At 36.3% G+C, this 23,405-nt stretch overlaps 1 protein-coding gene and 1 pseudogene across 2 annotated transcripts; both read left to right on the top strand.

The window, feature by feature from the left end:
* On the top strand, nucleotides 1–20,442 carry CUNH5orf47 (chromosome unknown C5orf47 homolog). Of its 2 annotated transcripts, none has more exons than XM_087194494.1 (5): nucleotides 1–310; nucleotides 6,424–6,509; nucleotides 8,250–8,348; nucleotides 9,931–9,969; nucleotides 20,266–20,442. In XM_087194494.1, the coding sequence occupies exons 1-5, from the start codon at nucleotides 1–3 to the stop codon at nucleotides 20,290–20,292; spliced, it is 561 nt and encodes a 186-aa protein (XP_087050620.1). In that variant the 3' UTR covers nucleotides 20,293–20,442. The 2 variants fall into 2 exon arrangements, with proteins under 2 accessions (XP_087050620.1, XP_004836826.3); XM_004836769.3 differs by lacking the exon at nucleotides 20,266–20,442 and adding an exon at nucleotides 12,416–14,014.
* LOC106009185 (protein LSM14 homolog A pseudogene) lies at nucleotides 16,358–19,750 on the top strand (annotated as a pseudogene).
* Nucleotides 20,443–23,405: the final 2,963 nt, after the last annotated feature.

The raw sequence follows: 23,405 nt of genomic DNA, 5'->3' as shown, positions 1-23,405 counted from the left end.
ATGATGCCGGCAGGTCGGGGTCGGGAGAAGGACCTGGCGCGCTTCGTCTACGTGACCAGCTTCGGCTCGCATCAGTGCGGTGGTGTCCTGGAGCTGGGTGGCCGCCAGGCTTCAGGCCATCGTTGTCCTAGGCTTGGGGCCCGCCACCGCCAGGAGGAGCCGCGGGAAGAGGTGATGAAGCCGGGGGTCCTGGGTAGTGGTGAGCTGCACACCGGCTCCCGGCCCAAGGGCCCCGTGGCTGCAGCCTCCACCCAGTCCCTGCTGCGGTCGTCGAGCACTCGGAGCGGGACGAGGCCGGCGGCGCGTGCAGGTGGCGTGGCGTGGCGGGGTGCGGCGGGTGGAGTGGTCGGGTCCTCCGGCTCCTGGGTGGGCGGAGCTGCTGCTGGCCGCCATCTTGCCCGCGCAGTGTAGCCTGCGTGACGCTGTCGGGTCAGCTCGCTGTCAGCCACGCTGCGCTCCTTGGGCCTGCGGCGGTCACCTTGTGGGGTCGGATGGCCAGCTGCTCAGTCAAACAGTCATCCCTCCTATCAGCTACCCAGTCAGTCAGCTGAGTCCTGGAGGCAGCAAGCCAGTCAGCTCTCCTGTCAGACAACCCTCTGTCAGGCAGCCAGTTAGCCCTGCTGTCAAGTCAGCTCTCCTATCGTCCAGCCAGTCAGCCAGCCCTCCTGTCAACTAGCCAGTCAGTCGCTAGTCAGCGCTCCTGTTAGCTGTGTTGCAGCCTTAGGTTGGGGTAGAAGAAGTCTTTTAATTTACTTTAGGGGGTGGTCTACGAAGAAGGAAGCTGATGCAGAGATCCGGGTTGAAATAATCCAGAGACAGGAGAGGAGAGATTATTGTATGAGTCACTTCAGTCTCCTAGAGTGGTGGGGGCCCCCGGTGTTCTTCATGGTATTCTTACAGAAGTTCATTGAAATTGCAAATTAATTTACAGGCAGAAATGACATCTGGAAGCTGTGGAGTCATCTAAAGACAAGATATCTTTTCATTGTTCAATTTCCTTTTATGTCTTTCACGAATATTTTAAATTTAAAATTTTTCCTCATTATAGGTTTTCTACTGGTAAATTTATTCCCAAACTTTTTTTTTTGACGTTGTAAATGCAGTATTCTCCATTATGCCCTCTAAATTTTTATGTATATGAAGCATGTTGATTTTTAAAATCAACTTTATTGGGTTTTTTTGTTTGCTTGCCTTTTTTTTTTTTTTTTTTTTGGTACCGGAGATCAAACTTGGGACCTTGCGCTTGAAAAGCAGGCAACGGAACCACTGAGCTAAAACCCCAGCCCTAAAATCAGCTTTATTGAGATTAGTTCAAGTATGTTTCAGGAGGTTTGACAAATCCAGCACAGTCAAGGTGTGGAACATTTCCATTATCTCAACTTCTGCTTTTCTTATAAGGGCCCATACTTCCACTGATACTTTTAAAAAGTAGCATTATTGACGTGATTCACAGTGCATACAATTCAACCACTTAAAGTGCACCATTCAGTCATTATGGTTTTTATATAGAAAACTCAATAGTTTTTCCACACAAAAGTTTACATACTTACCATCACTACAATCAATTTAAAAATATTCTTATTATTCTAAAAAGAAACTGTATTCATTAGCAGTCACTTGCCATTCTCCGTTATCTTCCTTTACTATCCCCCAACTTAGCCGGAAACAAGCACTAATCTACTTTGTCTCCATAGATTTTCCATTTCAGATATATAAATGGAATCATATATAATGTAGGCTTTTGGACTGGCTTTTATTCACTTACGCCATTGATTTTTGTGTGTTAATTTTAGATCCTATTAATTTACTAAATTCTTTTGTTATTAGAGCAAGTTTTATAATTGATTCCCATGATTTTTCAGGTACATATATTTTCCAGGCATATATTTATATAAAGACAATTTGATTGCCTTTAAAAACACTCTTATGCCTGTAATAGGTTTTTCTTTTTTTAATTACACTGGTTACTCTCAAGTACAGGTCAGATAGTAGATAGTGAGCATCCTTGTCTTGTTGCGTCTGTTATAAAAAATGCCTCTAGTGTTTCTCAATACAATAAGGTACTGGCTTTAAGGTTAAGGCATATATAAACTTCTTTTTTGAGACATGTACTATGTAGTCTAGGCTGGCCTAGACTCCTCTGCTCCAGGCTCCTGAGTACTTAGATTACAGGGATGTCCCACCATGTCTGTTATATTTAAACTATTAAAAATATCCTTCAAGTTTTACTATCTTCAATGTCTTTTAAAAATCAGAGTGGATGTTGAATTTTGTCAAAGGCTTTCTGAAATCTCTGGAGGTAATATTTTTCTTAGATTTATTAATGTGTGATATGATATAAATAAATTTTCAAATATCAAACCAACTTTGTATAGATAAAATGAGCCTCACTTGCTTCTGTTGTATTATTTTCTTAATACAGTCTTGGACTCTGTTTGGTAATTATTTGTTTAGAATTTTTGCATTGGTATTCAGGAAAGAGAGTGATCTGTAGTTTTTCTTTCTTTGTATTTCTTTATGTGATTTAAATATCAGAGTTATTTATACTTACTTTGTGAAAGAAATTAGTTTTTTCCTTCCTTTTTGTTGCTCTGGAATAGTTTATAGAACACTGAAACTTCTAAGGCTTGGAAGATTTGGTAAAATTCTTTCGTGAAACCATCTGCCTATCACTAACCAAAAGCCTAACCAAAACCTACTGCTTTTTTCATGGGATAGTTTCTTAACAGTTTTCTTTGTATCTTCAATGGAAATTGGTGTGGTTAAACTTTCTAACTCTAAGGCATAAATTTTGGTAAACTGTATTTCCTTAAACAATTATCCATTTCACCTAGGTTTTCAAAAGTGTTTGCATAGATGTCTGTAAAACAATATTATATTACTTTTTAAATTTTCTTTGGGTCTTAATGTTTATTATGCCCTCATCATTTCTTTCTGTATCAGTGTGCTTTCTTCCTTTTTCTTGATCAAAGTTAGCCAGTGTTTAATTCTCTAAACTTCTTTTTCATTTATTAATTAGATAATAAGTACTTATGCCTGGTTCTCTAAAAGGAGTAAGGGAGAATTATTTATTCATTCAACAATATTTATTTAACATCTACCACACTGTGGCCACTAGGTTAAGTTCTAGAACAAAATTTATTTAACATATATCACACTGGCCACTAGGTCAGTTGCTAATGACACCATGTATCAGACAAATATTCTGCACTCAAAAGACTTCTCTACATGAATTATGGGAATATAAATACTAGGTGTGTTATTAGAGAGAGATGGGCTTTGATAATCAAATTTAGAAAGGTTATATGAAATAATATGTGCAGAGTGCCTAGCATAGTGTTTGTCACAGAATTGAATGTCTGGTAAATGTGGGCACATTAAGCAAAAATAACTTGAAGGGAAGAAGGTAGCATCTGCCATGTAGTAGGCATGTATTACATATTTATTGAAGTTTTGGATCAGATTATTGGTTGCTTGTCATTTTGTAATCATTGAAGATTTTTAAATGGGGGAGTAAAGTTATCAGTTACTGGTGCAACTCTGGGAGATAAGCTTGTAAGCATTTCTAAGATGTATTGGAGTTTAGAGATCCAAGGGCAGACAGATTAAGCAACTCTTCTAACTTTTCAAACAGGACCAATAAATCAGGCTGGCTTCCTGTAATTACAGAGCTTAGCAGATATATTTATAATTTATAAATAATAGAGGATAATAAATACTATTAGAGCACTATACAAATGAATGCCTTAGAATTTGCAAATCATTTGAGGCTGAGAGAATCAAGGAAAGCTTCATGATGGTGGAAGCTTCATGAGATTTTCACATGGTGTTGAGATAGGAGCAAATGACAGGTGAGAAAAGCATGTGAGCAAATTTTGAGTATGGATCAGTGATGGACAATGGTTAGGGAAGAACTAGAAACACAATTTGGGTCAATGAATGGGAATAATACTAGAGAAAGATTTGAAATATTAGTCAAATCTAATAAAGTCCATTGTATATTACTGGGGGTAGTCTCAGAGCAGTACAAAATATAAGAGGAAGAAATATTGTCTTTTTCCTTTTGCATACCCTCTATACTTCATCACATATTTTATATTTCCAATTATTAAAGACAGAGCTGATTATTCTACCTCAGCCTTAAGGAGTATACATATGGTTTAGATAAGACTTAGCGGGAAATATTTGGGAATGATGCAACTATAGTGCTCTGAAGTTTGTAGGCATTTAAGGGGAAGGATAAATGTGGCAATGTGAAGAGAAGTTTTCCAAAACTGAGTTATTTTTCTATGCCATATCTACATATCATCTATACTATTATTTACTTAATTTATTTATTTAAAAAATACTTTCCCCTCTCAATTAAATTTCTTTTTAGAACATGTTGCATCATTACCTCAGTGGAAAACTTGTACTGTTTTTCATAAATAGAAATTCATTTAAGAAATCTAATAAAGGCAAAACACTGTTATTAAATTCTAGTTAAATAGGTTGTCTGCTGCAGGTTGTCTGTGGTCATAAAGGGAAATGAACAAGCCTTAGAGACATCTAAATGACATACTAGTACCAAACTCAGACTTCCTCCTTGATATAATCAGAAGATTGAAAAAGATTTGGAAAAGGAATGAATTTCTCATCATGTTCAGGATGGCCTTAAACTTTCAGTTCTTTTTTCTCAGCCTTCCAATTAGGTGATATTACAAGAATGTTCAATCATGCTGGGTGACTTAATGTTCTTTAGTGCTGTATCTGGGCTCCACCCAGAATCAATGGCATGCATCTCACAAATTTTGAAATGCCATTTACAGCACATTATAGTTCATTAAAAAAGAAAATGTCTATTGTGTACCTGATATCAACAGAATTAGAAACTAGATTTTAGTGAATAATAAACACCTTCCTCAGGTAAGCAATATTATAAATCCTATGGTAATTGAGTATATGTTGCTTTGTGAGATCACAGAATGCTCCTTGGAAATCTAACCATTGAATAGGTAGAAGAAAGCTAAGTATTATAGAGTAGAAGAAGGGCAGGAATGAAGACAGGAAGGGTTAAGGTAGAATGAATACAGAGACAAAGGAAAGCAAATATAAAGGCATTCAGGAAGCATATGCTTACTGTTTTATAATTTTGTCTCTGGACACAGAGCCCTTAGGTTTTCTTCTAACTGCTTTAACATTTAGGAAGGCAGTATGGCTTAGTGAATGGAGCCAGAAAATTTTTTTATTCTGGAAAACCTCTGCCAATTTATGACTAACCTAGTCAATTTTTCAACTAGTATGGTGGTGTTGATGATATGTACTAGGGAACTCCTCATGATATTGGGCATCAGCAGAGAGCTACAACTCCGATGGGCCACATGATCACAAGGGTAAACGACAGCCACTCTATGTTGTACAGCATTGCCAGTGTTTATTAAATTTTATGTTGTTCCAGTCTATCATGTCTATAAAACATTGTCTGAGTGTGTACATGAGATATTCAACACTTTATTAGGAAGTACGTGCTGTGTTAGATATCCAACTGTTCATTTAATTTAAGCATGCTGAGTGCATTTAAGGGAGACCGGGCTAAGCTATGATGTTTGACAGTGTAGATGTATATAATGCATTTTTAACTCAGTATGTTTTCAAATTACAATGGGTTTACGGAGTCATAACCTCATCATAAGTCAAAGGTCTATCTGTACTACTATGTGACTGGATAAAAAGATGAGTAAAACATACATGGCTGTTGCCTCCAGTTCAGAGCCTAGTAGAGGAGACACATTATAAATACATGATATTAAAGTATGCTAAGTACTACGATAAGGACTTATAGGAAACAGTGCTGTATGTGGGACTGTATATCCTTGAGGGAAAGCTGTGGAGAGGAGGTGACATGTGAGTTGAGTGTTGAACAAGTATAAATTTGTCAGTAAGGGGTGTATGTGCTTTATATATACTGTTTTAGCCTGGTAGAGAAGCATGTGCAAAGCCTAGAAAGGGTAAGAATAAGACATACTGGAGGAATCACAAAGTGTTTTGTGTTATTGGAAGCATAATATGTATGTAGAGCTGAATTGAGGAGAATGGAGTCTCAAGAAAAACATGGCAAATGTAGTTTCTAATATTTGTATATTCTTTTTGACCCTTTTGGGACTCACCTCACTATCAGAAAAGAAAGGAGATTGAAACTAGATGGAAGCTTTTCTTGCTTTTTACAAGTTTATGTAGTTATAGTTTTCATGATTGTTTTCAGCATGTAATTAGCTAAATGGTAAAGTAGTATTACCTAGTGATTAGAAATATATCAACAAGTATAAAAATCTCCAAGCAGAGATCAAGAGACATTTCTATGGTCTTTATTCTCAGGATAGTGAATTTTTAAAAATATGTACTTATTTTCATATCTTACCTTTTCACTCTTTTTAAAAAAATTAGATTTAACCCAGAAGGATGCAGCTAAAGCATTTGACTTTCCCATACAATTGCCTAAAGCTTGCAAAATAATGAGAAAAAGAAAAAAGGTATGTTATTGTAAAGGGGAATGAGCAATATTTGAATTTTAGATAATCCTCTCTAAATAAAATATGTAAAGATATTCAAGAAAGTGAAAATAGTTACATCTTTTGAATAATTTAATTTTCTGAAATGAGATAATAGAATTTGGCAGAAATGGAACTGGGGTTGGAAATATTTATTAACCAAAAAGAACAGCTCTTCTAATATTTGAAGGTAGAAAATACATTTTGATATAGATACATTCCCCTGGGAGATTTTTTCAAAGCATAATCTATGATTTATAGATTATGACAAATAATGTAGTATAAGAAGAAAATCATAGATTTCACAGATAACAATAATGTATCTGTATTGATACTACATTGCTCTTTTTAAAGACTAGGAATACATAGTAAATTTTTAGCAGGAAAGCTGACAAGGATGAACCTTTACTCTTCAACTGTTCTCAACATTCGTTGTCCAGATGTCATGGTAACCTGAGTGTTTTAAACATACCCAAGATCAGCTGCTCTACTAATCTTTGACTGTCATTTTCATTTAAAGAAATTATTAGTTGATTATGGAGCATACAACTGTATTGTTTCTGAACTTTGAGTTTATTTGATATATAATCCAATGTGCAGTATAAAATAGCATTAAATATGACTAATGCTTTGTTTTAGTTACTTTTCTCATTGTTGAGACAAAATAAAAATACCCAATACCCAAAGTTAAAGGAGAAGGAAGCTCACAGTTTGTAGAGGTTTCGGTCTATTGTTGGCTGGCTCCAAGGCAGAGTAGCATGGCAGAGGGACATCAGGGAGGAAAAACAGTCCATGGCAAACAATCCATCGCAAAGCAGGCCAGGCAGAAGGTAGCAAACAGCAAGCAAAGACAGCAGCAGGAGCAGCAGCCTACCTCTCCCTTTTATTCCTTGCAGGCTACCCGCCTTTTGGCTGGTGCCACCCACACCCAGAGTGGGGCTTCCTTAATCCCAGCATCACATATTTAATCCCAGTATCACATACACTAGATCCACCCGCCTTCAAGAAGCCCCACCTTTGACTACATGAGGCTTTTGAGTGAGCATCTAATTTCACTATGCTAAGAAATATTTTTTCCAAGAAACATTTTATTTTGTATCAGAAGAAAAGAGCAAAAGCCAGTATTTATTTGAACTGTTGTGTGCCAGATACATATGTATTTTTCATTACTGTCAATAATTCAGTGTGTAAAGATATCCTTCTATGTGATTTAAACACTTATCCAATGTCAAGCAACTGGTAAGTGGTGGTTTGATTTCATAGTTTTCATTCTTTCTATTCTAGTCTATTCATGATCTATAGTAATTTTCCCTTGGTATGTTCTGGGAGAAATTTTTAATTCTCAACTAAAATAAAATACACTAAAAAATCAAATCACTGCCCAGTAGTTTAGACACAGGAATAGAAATTCAGTTTTTATTACTTTTGCAAATTGAATGGATTGGAACCATTTTGGTAGAAATTTATAGACTTACAGAAAGCAGCTTCATCCACTACAATTAATTTAAATACTACAGGGAGGAAATTCTAGGAAGTTGGAAAAGAGATCAGATAGTTCAGTGATAATGGGGAAACAATCACATTTAAATTTTAGTTCTCTGTGTGCTAATTTGCTTTGTAATGATTGACATGCAGCACATTTGGGTCACTCCCAATTGTATCCATCAAAATGCATTTCTACTTTTCTGGTTCATGTCCCTTAACTGTGCTTATCTTTCTAAGGCTTCAGTATGGAATAGCGTATACAAAGTGATTTCTAGAATGCTTGAAGAAAATGAAAAATACAGACTTAGGCTAAATGCCAAAGATCATCTAATGAAAGTAAGTGAACACAGATTTCATTGTATTAAAGAAGACTGGCTTCTATTAACAGTTCAGTTAACCTTGGCTCTCATTATGCTAGTAGTTTTACTAATTGTCATATTTAATGTACAGAACTTTAGAAATGAGGCTACCATATTATCACTATTCATTGTAAAGTGCAAAACATCTTCAAGCAGTGAGCATAGAGTGGACTCTGGTACTGTATAGATACGAGTAGAGTCTAGAAGGTGCATGTGACTGGAATTTGTAGAGCAAAGTGAACACACTTGTCTTTTAAATGTGAGCTTTTTATTTTTTTATTTTTTTTTTGAGACAGGGTCTCACTATGTAGTTCAGGCTGTCCTCAAACTCACTGTGTAGCCCAGGCTTGCCTCGAGCTCACAGTGATCCACCTGCCTAAACCTCCCAAGTGCTGGGATTACAGGCATGCATTACCACACCTGGCTAAATGTGAGGTTTAATGCCAACTTTTTAATTCAGATTACAAAACTCATTTATATGAAGACAAACATTTAAACTGCAATATAAAGTTACACATTATATGTAACTTTTTATAGTCACTTCCTTTTCATGAATGCTGTAGTACAATTTAATGCATTTAATAGAATCTGCTCTTGTGTTATGGCCTTTATGTCATTATTTCATGTCTGGAAAACAATTCATGAATTAAACCATGTTCTAATGCTGCATTAATATTGAGTTCATATTGTTGTCAGGGTAAATTAAATATAATCTACTATGTTTATTGAAAGAATTGGAAGTTCTGGATTCTCAAAATATTAAGTTGAATAAAATTAATGTAACTATTAATGTCATAAATTGATGAATCAAAATAGTTATTTTTTTCCTTCACATGCATGTCCTAATATGCATGCTACTCCTTGGTGCTCAGTATTGTCTCTTGATGACAGTTTCTATTTAACATTTATTAAATTTATAGTATTTAATTTATGAGAAATATTTTAATAAGATAAGAAATAAAACAATGCCATTTTATAAACAATATAACACTGGAAATGTTAATGTTCAGGTACTGTTGCATCAATAATAGCATAAATTGTTGGCAATAATGACATATAAACCAATGTTTAGATATGTGGTAGTCTACTTATCCAATTAAGAAGGAGAATATGGGGCATTAGGAAGAAAGAAAGTAGTCAGAGTTTTCTTAAATTCCACAGAATTTGAATAGGCAGAGCAATTCGCAAAAAAAAAAAAAAAAAATCTAGACACTATTCAGAATGCTAGTTCAGGTATTATTTAAGCTTAAACTTCATGGGGTCTTTTCTACCTCAGCAAGAGGCCTTCTATTAAACATAAAGTAGTCTTATGATTATTTAACAATTTAATATAATATGTTGTGTGTTTTCAGAAATATTAAAAAAGTATTTTTAAAATACTTATAAAATTTTTTTGAAATTCATTATTTTGCATTACAGTTTTAAATTGCAAAACATTTTAATAAAACATGATTATGTTGCAAACTGTTATAATTTTATTTCTTAATATACATTTATTGATAAGGGAATCAGTGCTAGAGGCCAACTTGAATTTTTCTTGCATTTTATGTTCTTTCTAGACTCAAAATATACAAGATGAATCTTCCTATCATGTTCTGGTAAGAATCCATTTGATAATAATTTTATAGATTTTTTTCCCTTTCCTTTTATATCCTACCTTCCAACTTTTAGTATATAAACATTGCTAGTTTCTTCCTTAATCCAGAGTTTGGCACATAGTAAGCACTCATTCTGCCTCTCTAACTGTATTTTCTGTGTATTTCTAATGTGTCTCTTTTGTTGTCCTAGGAGTAATTGTTGGTCCTGTTCTTTCTTTACATATTTTCTCTCAGATAACTCACTAAATTTTAATAGCTTCAGTGAATTTTTGGGTGTATGATTTAATGTCTGTTTTACTCCTGACTTCTGATTTTCTTTAAAATATTTTAATCTGAGTATATCATTTCAATTCTACCCCTGGTTTCTTAATTACCTGACTTCATTAAACCATTAGGGAGAGATTATGTCCAGTTTTCTGGAATTTGAAAAGTAATAGGAGCGTTAAAATAGATCTTGGAAAAGAAAATTAGGCTTTTATAAGTGAGAGTGTGAGGAGCACAATATATTTAGATATGAAGATGAGCAAACTTTCTTGATTCTAACATAATGTTTATGAAATACAGATTGATAAGATTAAGATAGTAATTAAAGATATAAAAGAATGCTGAGACTATATTAAAGAGTCCCACTTGGACACTGGCGAAGGATTTGTACTTTGTTCAGGATACAATAAAGAAACATGGAACATTTTCTTGGCCTTTTATTTGAAATAATTCTAAATGTACAGAAAAGTTCCAAGAATACTGCAAAGAACTCCATTAACCCTTTACCCAGATTTTCCAGGTTTTAACATCTTGTCACATTTTCTTTCTCATTTTCTTTCTCTGTATTACCTCCACCTCTTTGATATATATATCCTAAGAATGATGGTATCTTTTATGTAACTACACTATAGTTATCAAATTCAGGAAATTTAGCATTGCTATAAAACTTTTACATAATCAATACTTTTTATTCTAACACCCTTGTTGTCCAATACTGTCTTTAATAGGAGTTATTTTTCAAGTACCAAGTCCAGTCCAGGATCATGTATTGCATTTAGTTATCACGCCTTTTTTTGTTCTCCTTTAATCTGTAACAATTCTTTAACCTTTCTTTGCTTTCATTATACTGACTTTTTGAAGAATATAGGCCACCTGTTTTTCAGACTGTCCCTCTGGATATGCTGATACTTTCCTTTTATTTGATTTCTGTGATATATTTTTCTGGAATATTATATAAGCATCACATCTGAAGCCATGTAATAATCTTCATCAATTCCTTATTTGTGGGATTAACTTGGATTTCTTGGTGAAGTTGTCCATTTATAGTTAAATTTTTATTTTGCAGTTAATAAATACTCCATGGAAAGATAATAAGAGTTTACACAAATATGTTATTCTCCATCAATGTATAAAACATTTTAAAACAGAGCTATCAGACCTGCATTTTAGAAAGAATTTGATCCCATTCATGGAAAGGTTTGCAAAGGAGGCAAACTGGTAGATGAAAAACTCTGGGGACTATATAGTAGTCCAAGTGAAAAATGAAATGTATTTAAATGAGTATGATGGAAGGGGCAGAGAGGAGACACATGGGTAGAAGTAGGGTTCAGAAAGAGGGTACTGAGTTTTGAGAATGAGGAAATAAGAAATAAGGGAGTCAGAAGAAAGAACTCATTTAATGAAGGTATTGTGTTTTATTTTATTGTATTGAGAGACTCAGGTGAAAATTCTGAGCAAGCAATTTAAACTGTATTTGGGCTGATGTGATAAATATATCATTTATAAAACTTATATTGTGGTTCCAACATTAGATGCAGATGAAAATGTCAATGTGAGGATAGAAAGAGGGGAGGATTGAGTGCAGAATGTCAGACAATGTCAAGTATGAAGAATTTTCGATTTCAGAGTCAAATATTCTAGAGCCTTAATCAGGTGTAAAAAGAGATGGTTGAGGGGCTGAAGATGGAGGCAGATGAAGTTTACAGATGATCAAGGAATTGGCAGTTCAAAGGAGGACAAAGACCTTGCTTGCTGGGTGAGAGCAAAGGGGTACAAAAAGTAGAAGGATAAAAATATGTCATTCAGGAACCCTTTAAGAGTTCTAGTACCTAAGAGTAAAACATAAATGATGACATTGTCTAAGTAATAGGCTCATTTGTGAATAGCTGCAGTGGACTGGAGTTAAAAGCCTTTGATGCAGTGCTGTGACATGGTTCTTATAAATGGAGCTGTTGAAGTCACCAAGGGTATTAGCAGAAGTTGGAATGGAAGGAAAAATATGAACTACACATTGAGTTCATCAGAAACTACTATGGTTACCTATAGAAAATAAAAGTTGCTAAAGCAGTAAGCACAGGGAGCATCTAACTGCTCTCTTTAGTCTTTGAATGTTACAGTTTTCTATAGCTGCTGACATGATATTTAATTTTAATATGATTCAACTTTGTCACTTTTTATTTAGGATTAACCTATTTTTGGGTCTATTTTCCAGTGAAGATTATGAAGAGTTTAAAGATGGAATGTTAAATGGAATCCTATTTATTTATTATTTTGGTGTATTTTGTTGGAATTGGGACTTTATAAATTGAATGGAAAAACCACCCTCTTTATAAATTAATGATATTTCTTTGCAAGTCAATGAATAATTTTAGTTAAATGTTATATTCATGGAAGTGTTATTTTCAGAATTAATCCTCATTTTGGATAATGTAAACTTCATCTTATACATAAAATTTAAATTAATGTATCATTACAATTGCATGTGTTTATAATTACCAATTTTTCCTTTTCATTAGTGAGCTTGTAATTGCTTTCTTTTAGATGTAACTGCTTTAAATTAAACTTGGATTCATTTAAATTATTTTTGGCTTCCTCCTTTTTTTTCTTAAATTCTGTACAGCAACAATTACCTTGGATCTTAAAACTAGTGAATATAGGGCCAGGGATTTAGCTCAGTGGTTCCAGGGCCTACCTCGCAAGTGTAAGGTCCCAAGTTCAATCCCTGGTACCAAAAAAATAAAATAAAATAAAATAAATAAAGCTAGTGAGTATTTAAGCCATCTTTTCATCCTCAGGATATTTAGTATATATGTATGTTTATTATATGGGTGTATTATAATGGACTATATAACAATACAAGCATTTTAGGAAAATTTTTGGGCAAAAGTCAGAGGAGATACTCTAGGATGTAGGTACACATAAGTCAAAAATTTAAGGATTTAGCACTTTGAAAATCATTTAGAAGTGTTTTTTAGTGAGGCATTTTATTTTCTATACACTATTAAGTGATAACCAGTATTACCTTCACCAGCTTGCTTATCTATCTATCTATCTATCTTCCTATCTATCTTGTGTTTACTTATTGCTGGTATGGTCTCTCTTCTTAAATTGAATAAAGGGCCTAGTAGAACTGATAACTTAGGGGGAAAAGGAGAAAAGAGACTTGTCTGTAGTCAGCCTCTGTGTATACTAATTGTTTATCCCCCCTTGATGTGGCCAGTCCTTTTCCCTAAATATGCAGGATGAGAAAAAAGGAGATATTCATTCTTTTGGGGGTCATTGAGAGGGTAGGCTTCCTCAGTTCTCTTACAAAGGCAATGCAAAATAGAGAAAGACAGACTTCTTATGAAATAGTATAAGATGTAAGGAATGTAAAATAATTCATAGTTGTGTTTCTTCCTCTAGCTATAACTTCAGATTATTTTCATGAGACTCCAACAGAGTAGAATTTTGTGGTAGTATGTTCTTCTGGTGACTGTTTATCAAATCCACCAATTTCCAGTTGAAGGACACATTGCTTATATTACTTAAATCCAATGCTAAATAGAACTATATATACATAATATATATAGTAATTTATGCTGCATAAAGTTTTGTGATGAATGTGAATGAGGACTTTAGGTTTGTTTCACTCTATATTTCTGTAATTTCTACACCTTGACACAGTAATGTAGTATGTTTTAATTTGTCAGATGTGTCAGTATTTATTAGATTTACAATATGAGCTTAATATTGGATACGATTTGTCTCATTATTCTAGAGCCAATAGAGCCATGAAGACTCCCACTGAAATGAAATGAACATTCTAAATATTTATTCTAAATCTTTTTAGTTTTCATTTAATGATTTCTGGTGAAACGTACTAAATTCCTGTTTTGTTAAATATGATAAAACTTCTTTGCTGACATATCCCTCAGTATCAGTTGTGATACTGTGACTTATTTGTGATTCTGTAATCTAGCCAGGGTTAATGACTCCTACATTAAAATCTTAGACTGCTATATAGTCCTGTTTTCCCTTCATCTCTAGCACAGACTCTTTTTTTTTCTGGTCTCCATGAGTAGGAACACTTGGCAAATTTATACCTGATTCTTTGTTTCCTTTGCTTAGACCAAACAATTTATTTTAGCCCAGTAGTCTGATCATATAGAACTACAATCTGAGAAATGTGTTGTTAGGTGACTCTGTCATTGTGCAAAAATCATGGAGTATGCTTACATAAACCTGGGTGGTTTGGGTCATTCTATGTGGCCTCTTGATTCAATCAGCAGATATGATAAGCACAACATGTATGAAGCCAAGGCTGCTATAACATGGCAAGTCTTAGTTCTTTATAACAAGTCTTAGTTCTTTAGAGGACCAGTACCAATTATATATGCATAGCATTCTATAAATTGCAAAATTATAGAAATTATAGAAAACAGGTTGGTGGGTTCCAGGGGTTAGTAAGGGGATTGGGACTGGAGAGAAGTGTAGGTGGCTATAAAAAAGCAAGGTGGATCCATCCTGCCACTCCCAGCCCAGAGGACAGGGCTTTTGAGCTGCTGTCCCACCACTCCCAGCCCAGAGGAAGAGGCTTCTGGGCCACTGTCCATCCTGCTGCTCCTGGCCCAGAGGAAGGAGCTTCTGGGCCACCATCCAGTCTGCAGCGCCCGGCCCACAGGAAGGGTCTTCCCAGCCACCATCTGTCCTGCCACTCCCAGCCCAGAGGAAAGGGCTTTTGGGCTGCCATCTGTCCTGCTGCTCCTGGCCCAGAGGAAGGGTCTTCTGAGCCGCTGTCCCATCTCTCCCAGCTCAGAGGAGGTGATCCGCATGGGCACCGATGGCACCACACCCCCTAACCCTGGGTTGAAATGAGAAGACACTTAAATAAGTCTCAAAACCAGACTTCCAGATCACCTACAGCAACACCAAAGGGAAATGAGATGGAATACTTTGATACTCAACCACTTGGACCCACTGAACTGGCAACAAAAGAGGATCTGGAAAAAATGAAATCAGAAATAATTTCTCACATAACAGCAGAGATTGTGCTCATAGTGCAAGACATGATTAATAAATCTAGAGAGGAGCTGAGGAACATGATGGAATCACAACATAGGAAACAAATGGAATCCATAAACGATGCAAATAGATTTCCAGGAGATGAAAAACTACATTGAAAGTCTATACAGCAGAATGAGCCAATGTGAGGACAGAATTTCAGATATAGAAGATAAGATTGCAATTAATGACCAGGAAAAGAAAATTTGCTTCAAAATTATAAGAGAATATTAGAAATCAATCCAGCAGCTGCTAGACAATGCAAAGAAGAATACCATAAGACTGATTGGAGTCAAACTTCCCAAGCAGGGGAAAAGAACTTGACATACAGATAAGTGAGACATATAGGACTCCAAATAGCCTTGATCAAAAAAAAATCTACAGATAGGCATATAATTGTTAAAATTCCAGAAACTCAACAGAAGAACAAAGTTCTACAAGCAGTTAAAGAAAAGAAACAAATCACATACAAAGGAAAGCCCATCAGAATCACAGCAGATTTCTCAACACAAACCATCAAGGCAAGAAGAGCTTGGAGTGACATATTCCAAGCCCTAAAAGAAAACAGCCTCCAACCCAGATTGATGTACCCTGCAAAACTATCATTTAAAATAATGGGGAAATTAGATACTTACATGTAAAAGAGCACCTTAGGAACTTCATGAATACCAAACCAGCTCTCCAAAAAATTTTAGACAAAATCCTAGGAAAAGACATTGAGGATCACAACCCCAGGAAACAAAGCAGAATGAAAACATCTGGCATGACAAGAAATTAAATGTAAAGGGGGAGAATCAAACAAAAAGAAAAAGTCATGATAATGATAATACATATCAGTTATAGCCATCAATGTTAATGGTCTCAACTCACCAATCAAAAGAAGTAGACTGGCAGGATGGGTCAAGAAGCAAGATTCAACAATATGCTGAATACAAGAAACACAATTCAAAAAGGAACTCATAGACTGAAAGTTAAAGGGTGGAAAACAATACTCCATGCGACAGAAACCCCCCAAAAAGCAGGAGTAGCTATCCTCTTTGCAGATCAAGTAGATTTCAAACCAACACTGATTAAGAGAGACAAAGAAGGACACTACATCCTTGTAAAGGGAACAATCCAAGAGGAAGAGATGACAATCATAAATATCTATGCACCAAACACTAGTGTGCCCAACTATATAAAACAAATACTGACGAACATGAAAAGTCATATAAGCACTAATACAATTGTAGTGGGGGACCTCAACACCCCACTGACACAAATAGATAGATCAACTGGACAAAAAATAAGTAATGAAATACTAGAACTCAATCGTACTCTTGAACAAATGAACTTAACAGATGTTTACAAGAGTCTTTCACCCCACAAAATCAGAATACACATTCTTCTCAGCTGCACATGGGTCATTTTCCAAAATAGACCACATGCTCACACATAGAACATGTTTAAGTAAGTGCAAAGGAATTGAAGTTATCCCCTGTATATTATCACACCATAGTGCGATGAAATTGGAGATCAATAACAAAAGAAACTGCAAGAATATCATAAACACGTGGAAATTAAACAACACACTTCTGAATAACGAATGGGTCACAGAGGAAATTAAAGAAGAAATCAGACAGTTCCTTTAATTAAATGACAATGACAATACAACATGGAATCTATGGGACACAATGAAAGCAGTCTTACGAGGGAAATTCATAGAAGTGAATACGCATATTAGGAAAACAGAACGAGCCCAATTAAACAACCTGATGCTGAAGCTCAAGCTTCTAGAAAAAGAAGAGCAGGGCCTGCCCAGCTTGCCCCGCGCTGCCGCCGCCACGGCGCCGTGGTTTGAGGGCGGGAGGCTGGGGGAGGGTAGCGGAGCCGGCGCCACCGCCATGTTGGGTCTGAAGCGGCTGCTGTAGGCGCCAACGGAGCCAGCGAGCGGACCTGCGGAGCGTCGACAGCGGCGTGGGATCTGCCTCTCTGCAAGCGGCCCGGAGCGGCGGGGGCGCCATGAGCGGGGCCACTCCTTACATAGGCAGCAAGATCAGCCTCATTTCTAAGGCGGAGATCCGCTACGAGGGCTTCCTCTACACCATGGACACCAAGAACTCCACCGTAGCCCTCGCCAAAGTTCGATCCTTTGGTACAGAAGACAGACCAACAGATGGTCCAATACCACCTCGAGATGAAGTCTTTGAATACATTATATTCCGCGGGAGTGATATTAAAGACTTCACTGTTTGTGAGCCACCAAAACCACAATGTTCTTTGCCTCAGGACCTAGCCATTGTTCAGTCTTCATTAGGTTCATTTACTTCTTCATTCCTGTCAGTGGGAGTGGGTTCCTATGGACCTTTTGGCAGGATGCCGACATGCAGCCAGTTCAGTCCAAGTTCATTGGTTGGGCAACAGTTTAGTGCTGTTGGTGTTGCTGGAAGCTCTTTGACATCCTTTGGAGCAGAAACGTCGAACAGCAGTAACTTATCCCAAAGTAGTGCAGTTGGATCTGCCTTTACAAAGGACACGAGATCTATAAAAACACAGTTATCTCAAGGTCATTCAGGCCCTCAGTTAGACCCTTTGAGAAAATGTCCAACCATGGAGCAAGCAGTACAGACTGCCTCGGCCCACTTAACTGCTCCAGCACCTGTTGGGAGAAGGAGCCCTATATCAAGCAGGCCTTTGCCATCCACCAGCCAAAAAGCATTAGAGAATCAAGAGCACAGGCGAGCTGAAGTCCACAAAGTTCCAAGACCAGAAAATGAGCAACTCAGAAATGATAGCAAGAGACAAATAGTTCCAGGTGCTCCTTCCACTCCAAGGAGAGGGCGTGGAGGTCATTGAGGTGGCAGGGGAAGGTTTGGTATTCGGCGAGATGGCCCAATGAAATTTTGAGACTTTGACTTCGAAAGTGCAAATGCACAATTTAACAAAGAGGAGATTGACAGAGAATTTCATAATAAGCTTAAATTAAAAGAAGATAAACTTGAGAAACAAGAGAAACCTGTAAATGGTGACGATAAGGGAGACTCGGGAGTTGATACCCAAAACAGTGAAGGAAATGCTGATGAAGAAGACCCACTTGGACCTAATTGCTATTATGACAAAACTAAATCCTTCTTTGATAATATTTCTTGTGACGATAACAGAGAATGGAGACCAACCTGGGCTGAAGAAAGGAGATTAAATGCTGAAACTTTTGGAATTCCACTTCGTCCAAACCTTGGCCGTGGAGGGTACAGAGGAGGCAGAGGAGGTCTTGGTTTCCGTGGTGGCAGAGGACGTGGTGGTGGCAGAGGTGGTACTTTCACTACTCCTCAGGGATTTCGTGGTGGATTCAGAGGAGGTTGTGGAGGAAGAGAGTCTGCAGATTTTGAATATAGGAAAGACAACAAAGTTGCTGCATAGTCTTCAAACAAGTCTTTGAAAATGGGTGAATTTGTAGGTCTTCATGGTCCTGAAAATTGATTCAGTCTTTGTGAAGAATGAAGAAGTGAATTTGCTCTTTGTCACCAGCACTGGGTTTTGTTTGTTTATTTTTCTGCTTAATGACAATGATACAACACAGTTACTTTTAGGGGGAGGAAGGCTCATCTTCATTTGATCTTAGCCAAAAGGCCAAGAAACGATTGGGGAAGGCTCATCTTTATAAATGAGCATTAAATATGTTTGGAATAGCAGAAGGTTAAGTAATTTCTTATGTATAGTTAAACTAAAGCAGTACTTCAATGGGACTTATAAGTATTTTTTCATCACTGAGAGGATTTTTCTTATCACTAAATTGTATTTGGCAATTATTACAAGTTGCCTACAGATAGGGCCGTGATACTGTGTTTTGAGCCACAGAAGGTTGTGCGTGTGTGCGTGTGTGTGTGTGTGTGTGTGTCTTTCTCTTTTTTCTTTCTTTTTGGAAATCTTATGAGGTAGCTTATTTCATCAATTGGGGTGCTGGATGGTAGAGAATTTTGTCAGTCAACTATGTACACACATTAAATACTGTTTCTTAGGCAAAGGTAACTTTTTTATATAGTTGTAAAATTCCATTATATTCCATTGCCAAAGAAACATTAAGAACTTTGTATAGCTGTATAAAAAGCAACTAATTTTTTAAAGAATGAACATTTTAAAGTCAGCAAACAGACTGTGTCTTTGCAGAAGTTGGTGTGCTGAGGAGCAAAGTTATGAGTGGGTCTCTTTTTTTTCTTAGCTTTCCAGCTTCAGATTTTTTAATTTCTGTTTTTAATGTTTTGAACGTAAATGAAGATTTGATACATTCTTCCAAAAGGGTAAATTATTCATGCTCAGTCTAAGAACTTCATTTTGTAGCAAATGACATATCACAGGATTTGTTCAAATAATAGATATTTTCAGTATACAAATGTAAATAATCGTAGATAAGAATGTACTTTGCTGTATTTTCAAATAAGTAACCCTCCCCCCTTTTTTAAGACATTGAAAGTAGGTATCAATTAACCTGTTCTTCCTGATATACCTGGAATTTTGTTGTGATAATGATTCATTCCCTTAATTTCAAAAAGGATTCAGAGTATTCAAAATTATTTTGGTAACCATAATCTGTATCACATCATTAACATTTTCCTTGGGTCTGTGACCCACAAATGACTCAATAGAGTTCATTGCTAATTATAAATTCTAATCAGTCTTTTTGATATTTTAGCTATCATGGAAAAAATTAGTTACTTTTGTGTTTTTATGAAGCCCATGGAATAAAGATATCCAAAGATTTAAATATTTTTATCTATTTTGATTTTTGTTAACATTACTCTTAAAACATCCAGTAATGATAAAGGTATAGAAAACTGCACAGTAGCAGAATTGGAATATTTAAAGATGGTTGACATTTTTAATTTTAATTTTATATCTTTTGTATAGCTCTACAATGAAATGTTTTGTAATTTGCTTTCATTACTAAAATCCAGTATTTGGCAGCCATAGTTTAGATAATATTGTTTAGGATTATTGTTTGCATGTTAACAGAATCTTCAGAGGACCCACAAATCATGATATTGAACACATTTCTGAGGCATTCTGAGCATCACAGCAAGTGCTATGGCAATACTGAAGTAGACTGAGATGTTCCAGGCTGATTTCAAGAAGAAAACTGTAAATAACAGTTCTATGTGCTCTGAAAGAATGAGTTCATGTGTTTTCCCAGCCCTCTGGGTCACTGATTGGGGGCATTTGTTGTCCCAGTAACAACTGGCAGCATGGCATACCTGCAGTGCACCTTAATATTGGCAAGGTTTTAATTCTAAAACAGAATAAAACTGTTAAATAAAAAGAAAAAAGAAAAGAGCATGACAAACCCAAAGCTCATACAAGGGAAGAAATTATATAGATCAGAGGAGAAATCAATGCAATGGAGACTAAGAGAATGATACAAAAAATCAATGAAGCCAAGAATTGATTCTTCGAAAGAATCAACAAAATTGACAAACCTTTAGCCAACCTTATCAGAAAAAGGAAAGAAAAGGCCCAAATCCATGCAATTAGGAATGAAAAGGGTGAAATTACAACAGACCCAGCAGAAATCCAGAGGATCATCAATACCTACTTCCAGAACCTATACGCCAATAAGATGGACAACACAGAAGAAATGGACAGATTCCTAGATACATATGAATTACCAAAGTTGAACGAAGATGACCTAAAAATTCTGAACAACTCAATATCAACCAATGAAATTGAAAATGTAATTAAAAACTTATCAACTAAAAAAAGCCTGGGCCCTGATGGCTTCACTGCTGAATTCTACAAGACATTTAGAGAGGAACTACTACCACTACTGTTTAAACTCTTCAATGAAATTGAAAGGGAAGCAATACTCCCAAATTCATTCCTAGAAGCAAGCATCACCTTGATCCCCAAAGCAGGGAAAGACCCAACCGAAAAGGAGAACTATAGGCCAATCTCACTAATGAACATAGATGCAAAAATCCTTAATAAGATACTGGCAAACAGAATGCAGAAGATCATCAAGAAGCTCATACACCCTGATCAAGTGGGATTCATCCCTGGGATGCAGGGATGGTTCAACATACACAAATCAATCAATGTAATACAATATATCAATAGAGCCAAGGACAAAAACCATATGATAATCTCCATAGATGCAGAAAAAGTATTTGAAAAAATCCAACATGCATTTATGATAAAAACCCCACAAAAAATTGGAATAGATGGTCTCTACCTCAAACTGATAAAAGCCATCTATGAAACACCAACAGCCAATGTCATACTAAATGGTCAAAAACTGAAATCCTTCACACTAAAATCAGGAACAAGACAAGGATGTCCACTATCACCACTCTTGTTCAATATAGTTTTGAAAACATTAGCCATGGCAATTAGACAAGAGAAAGAAATAAAAGGAATAAAGATAGGAAATGAAGAAATCAAATTGTCATTATTTGCAGATGACATGATACTCTATATAGAAGACCCCAAGAACTCCACCAAAAGTCTTCTAGGCTTAATAACCAAATTCAGTCAAGTAGCTGGTTACAAGTCAACACAGAAAAATCAATAGCTTTCCTCTACACCAATGACAGACTCACTGAGAGAGAAATAGGGCAAATAATTCCTTTCACAATAGCATCCAAAAAACTGAAATACCTAGGAATCCACCTAATGAAAGAAATCAAAGACCTCTTCTCTGAAAACTATAGCACTCTGAAAAGAGAGATTGAAGATTATATCAGAAAATGGATAGACATCCCCTGCTCCTGGGTAGGAAGGATTAATATAGTGAAAATGGTCATACTTCCAAAACTGCTATATAGATTCAGTGCAATTCCAATTGAGATCCCAGCAGCATACTTCATAGACCTTGAGAAAACAATCCAAAAATTCATTTGGAACAAGAAGAGACCCAGAATAGCAAAAGCAATTCTAGGCAATGGAGACATGGCAGGGGGCATCACAATCCCCAAATTGTAACTATACTACAAAGCTACTGTGATAAAACAGCATGGTATAGGCAAAGAAACAGACCTGAGGACCAGTGGAACAGACTAGAAGATGCAAAAACAATGCCAGATATACTCAGCCATCTCATCTTTGAAAAAGGAGCCAAACACCCTCACTGGAGGAAAGATAGCCTCTTTAATAAATGGTGCTGGAAAAATTGGGTTTCAACTTGCCAAAGATTAAAACTAGACCTCTATCACTCACCATGCACTAAACTAAAATCAAAATGGTTTAAAGATCTAAATATTAAAATAGAAATGCTGAACCAGTTGGAACAGAGGTTAGGTAGAACTCTTGAAGACATTGGTGTAGGAAAAGATTTTATGAACAAAACCTCAGTTTCCCATAAACTAGCACAAACAATCAACAAGTGGGAACTCTTCTTATTAAAAAGCTTCTGCAAAGCAAGAGAAACCACCAGCAGTGTGAAGAGACCACCCACAATGTGGGAAAAAATCTTCACCTGCTGTTCCTCAGACAAAGGTCTACTATCTCGAATCTATAAAGAACTTAAAAAGAGCAGGCCTCCCAAATTTAAAGACCCAATCCGAAAATGGGCATCTGAAATGAACAGACATTTCTCAGACAAAGAAGTAGGAATAGCAAATAAATACTTGAAAAAATGTTCAACATCACTGGTCATTTGAGAGATGCAAATGAAAACAATGCTGAGATTCCACTTCACTCCAGAAAGAATGGCTGCTATCATGAAGTCAACCAACAGCAAATGCTGGCGGGGCTGTGGGGAAAGAGGAACCCTGCTCCACTGCTGGTGGGAGTGTAGACTGGTGCAAGCACTGTGGAAATCAGTATGGAGATACCTCCAAGAACTAGGACTGGAAGTCCCATTTGACCCCACTATTCCACTGCTGGGGATCTTTCTCAAAGAATTAAAGTAATCATACCACAATGATATATGTGCACCCATGTTCATAGCAGCACAGTTTGTGATAGCTAAAACTTGGAAACAGCCCAAATGCCCATCACCTGGAGACCGGATAAAGAAAATGTGTTTTTTTAAAATAAAATGGAATACTACTCAGCCATAAAAAATGATAAATTAGAAACATTTATAGCTAAAGGGATGCACATTGAGGTGATACTCTTAAGTGAAATAAATAGGACACACATGTATAAATACCAAATAG

This window comes from Heterocephalus glaber, unplaced genomic scaffold (genome assembly GCF_053883595.1).
Source record: "Heterocephalus glaber isolate CG9 unplaced genomic scaffold, H.glaber_assembly_v1.0 deba00001606, whole genome shotgun sequence".
Taxonomy (NCBI): Eukaryota; Metazoa; Chordata; class Mammalia; order Rodentia; family Bathyergidae; genus Heterocephalus; species Heterocephalus glaber.
The sequence above is the reverse complement of the archived record's forward strand: the minus strand, read 5'-3'. Positions and strand labels throughout refer to the sequence as shown.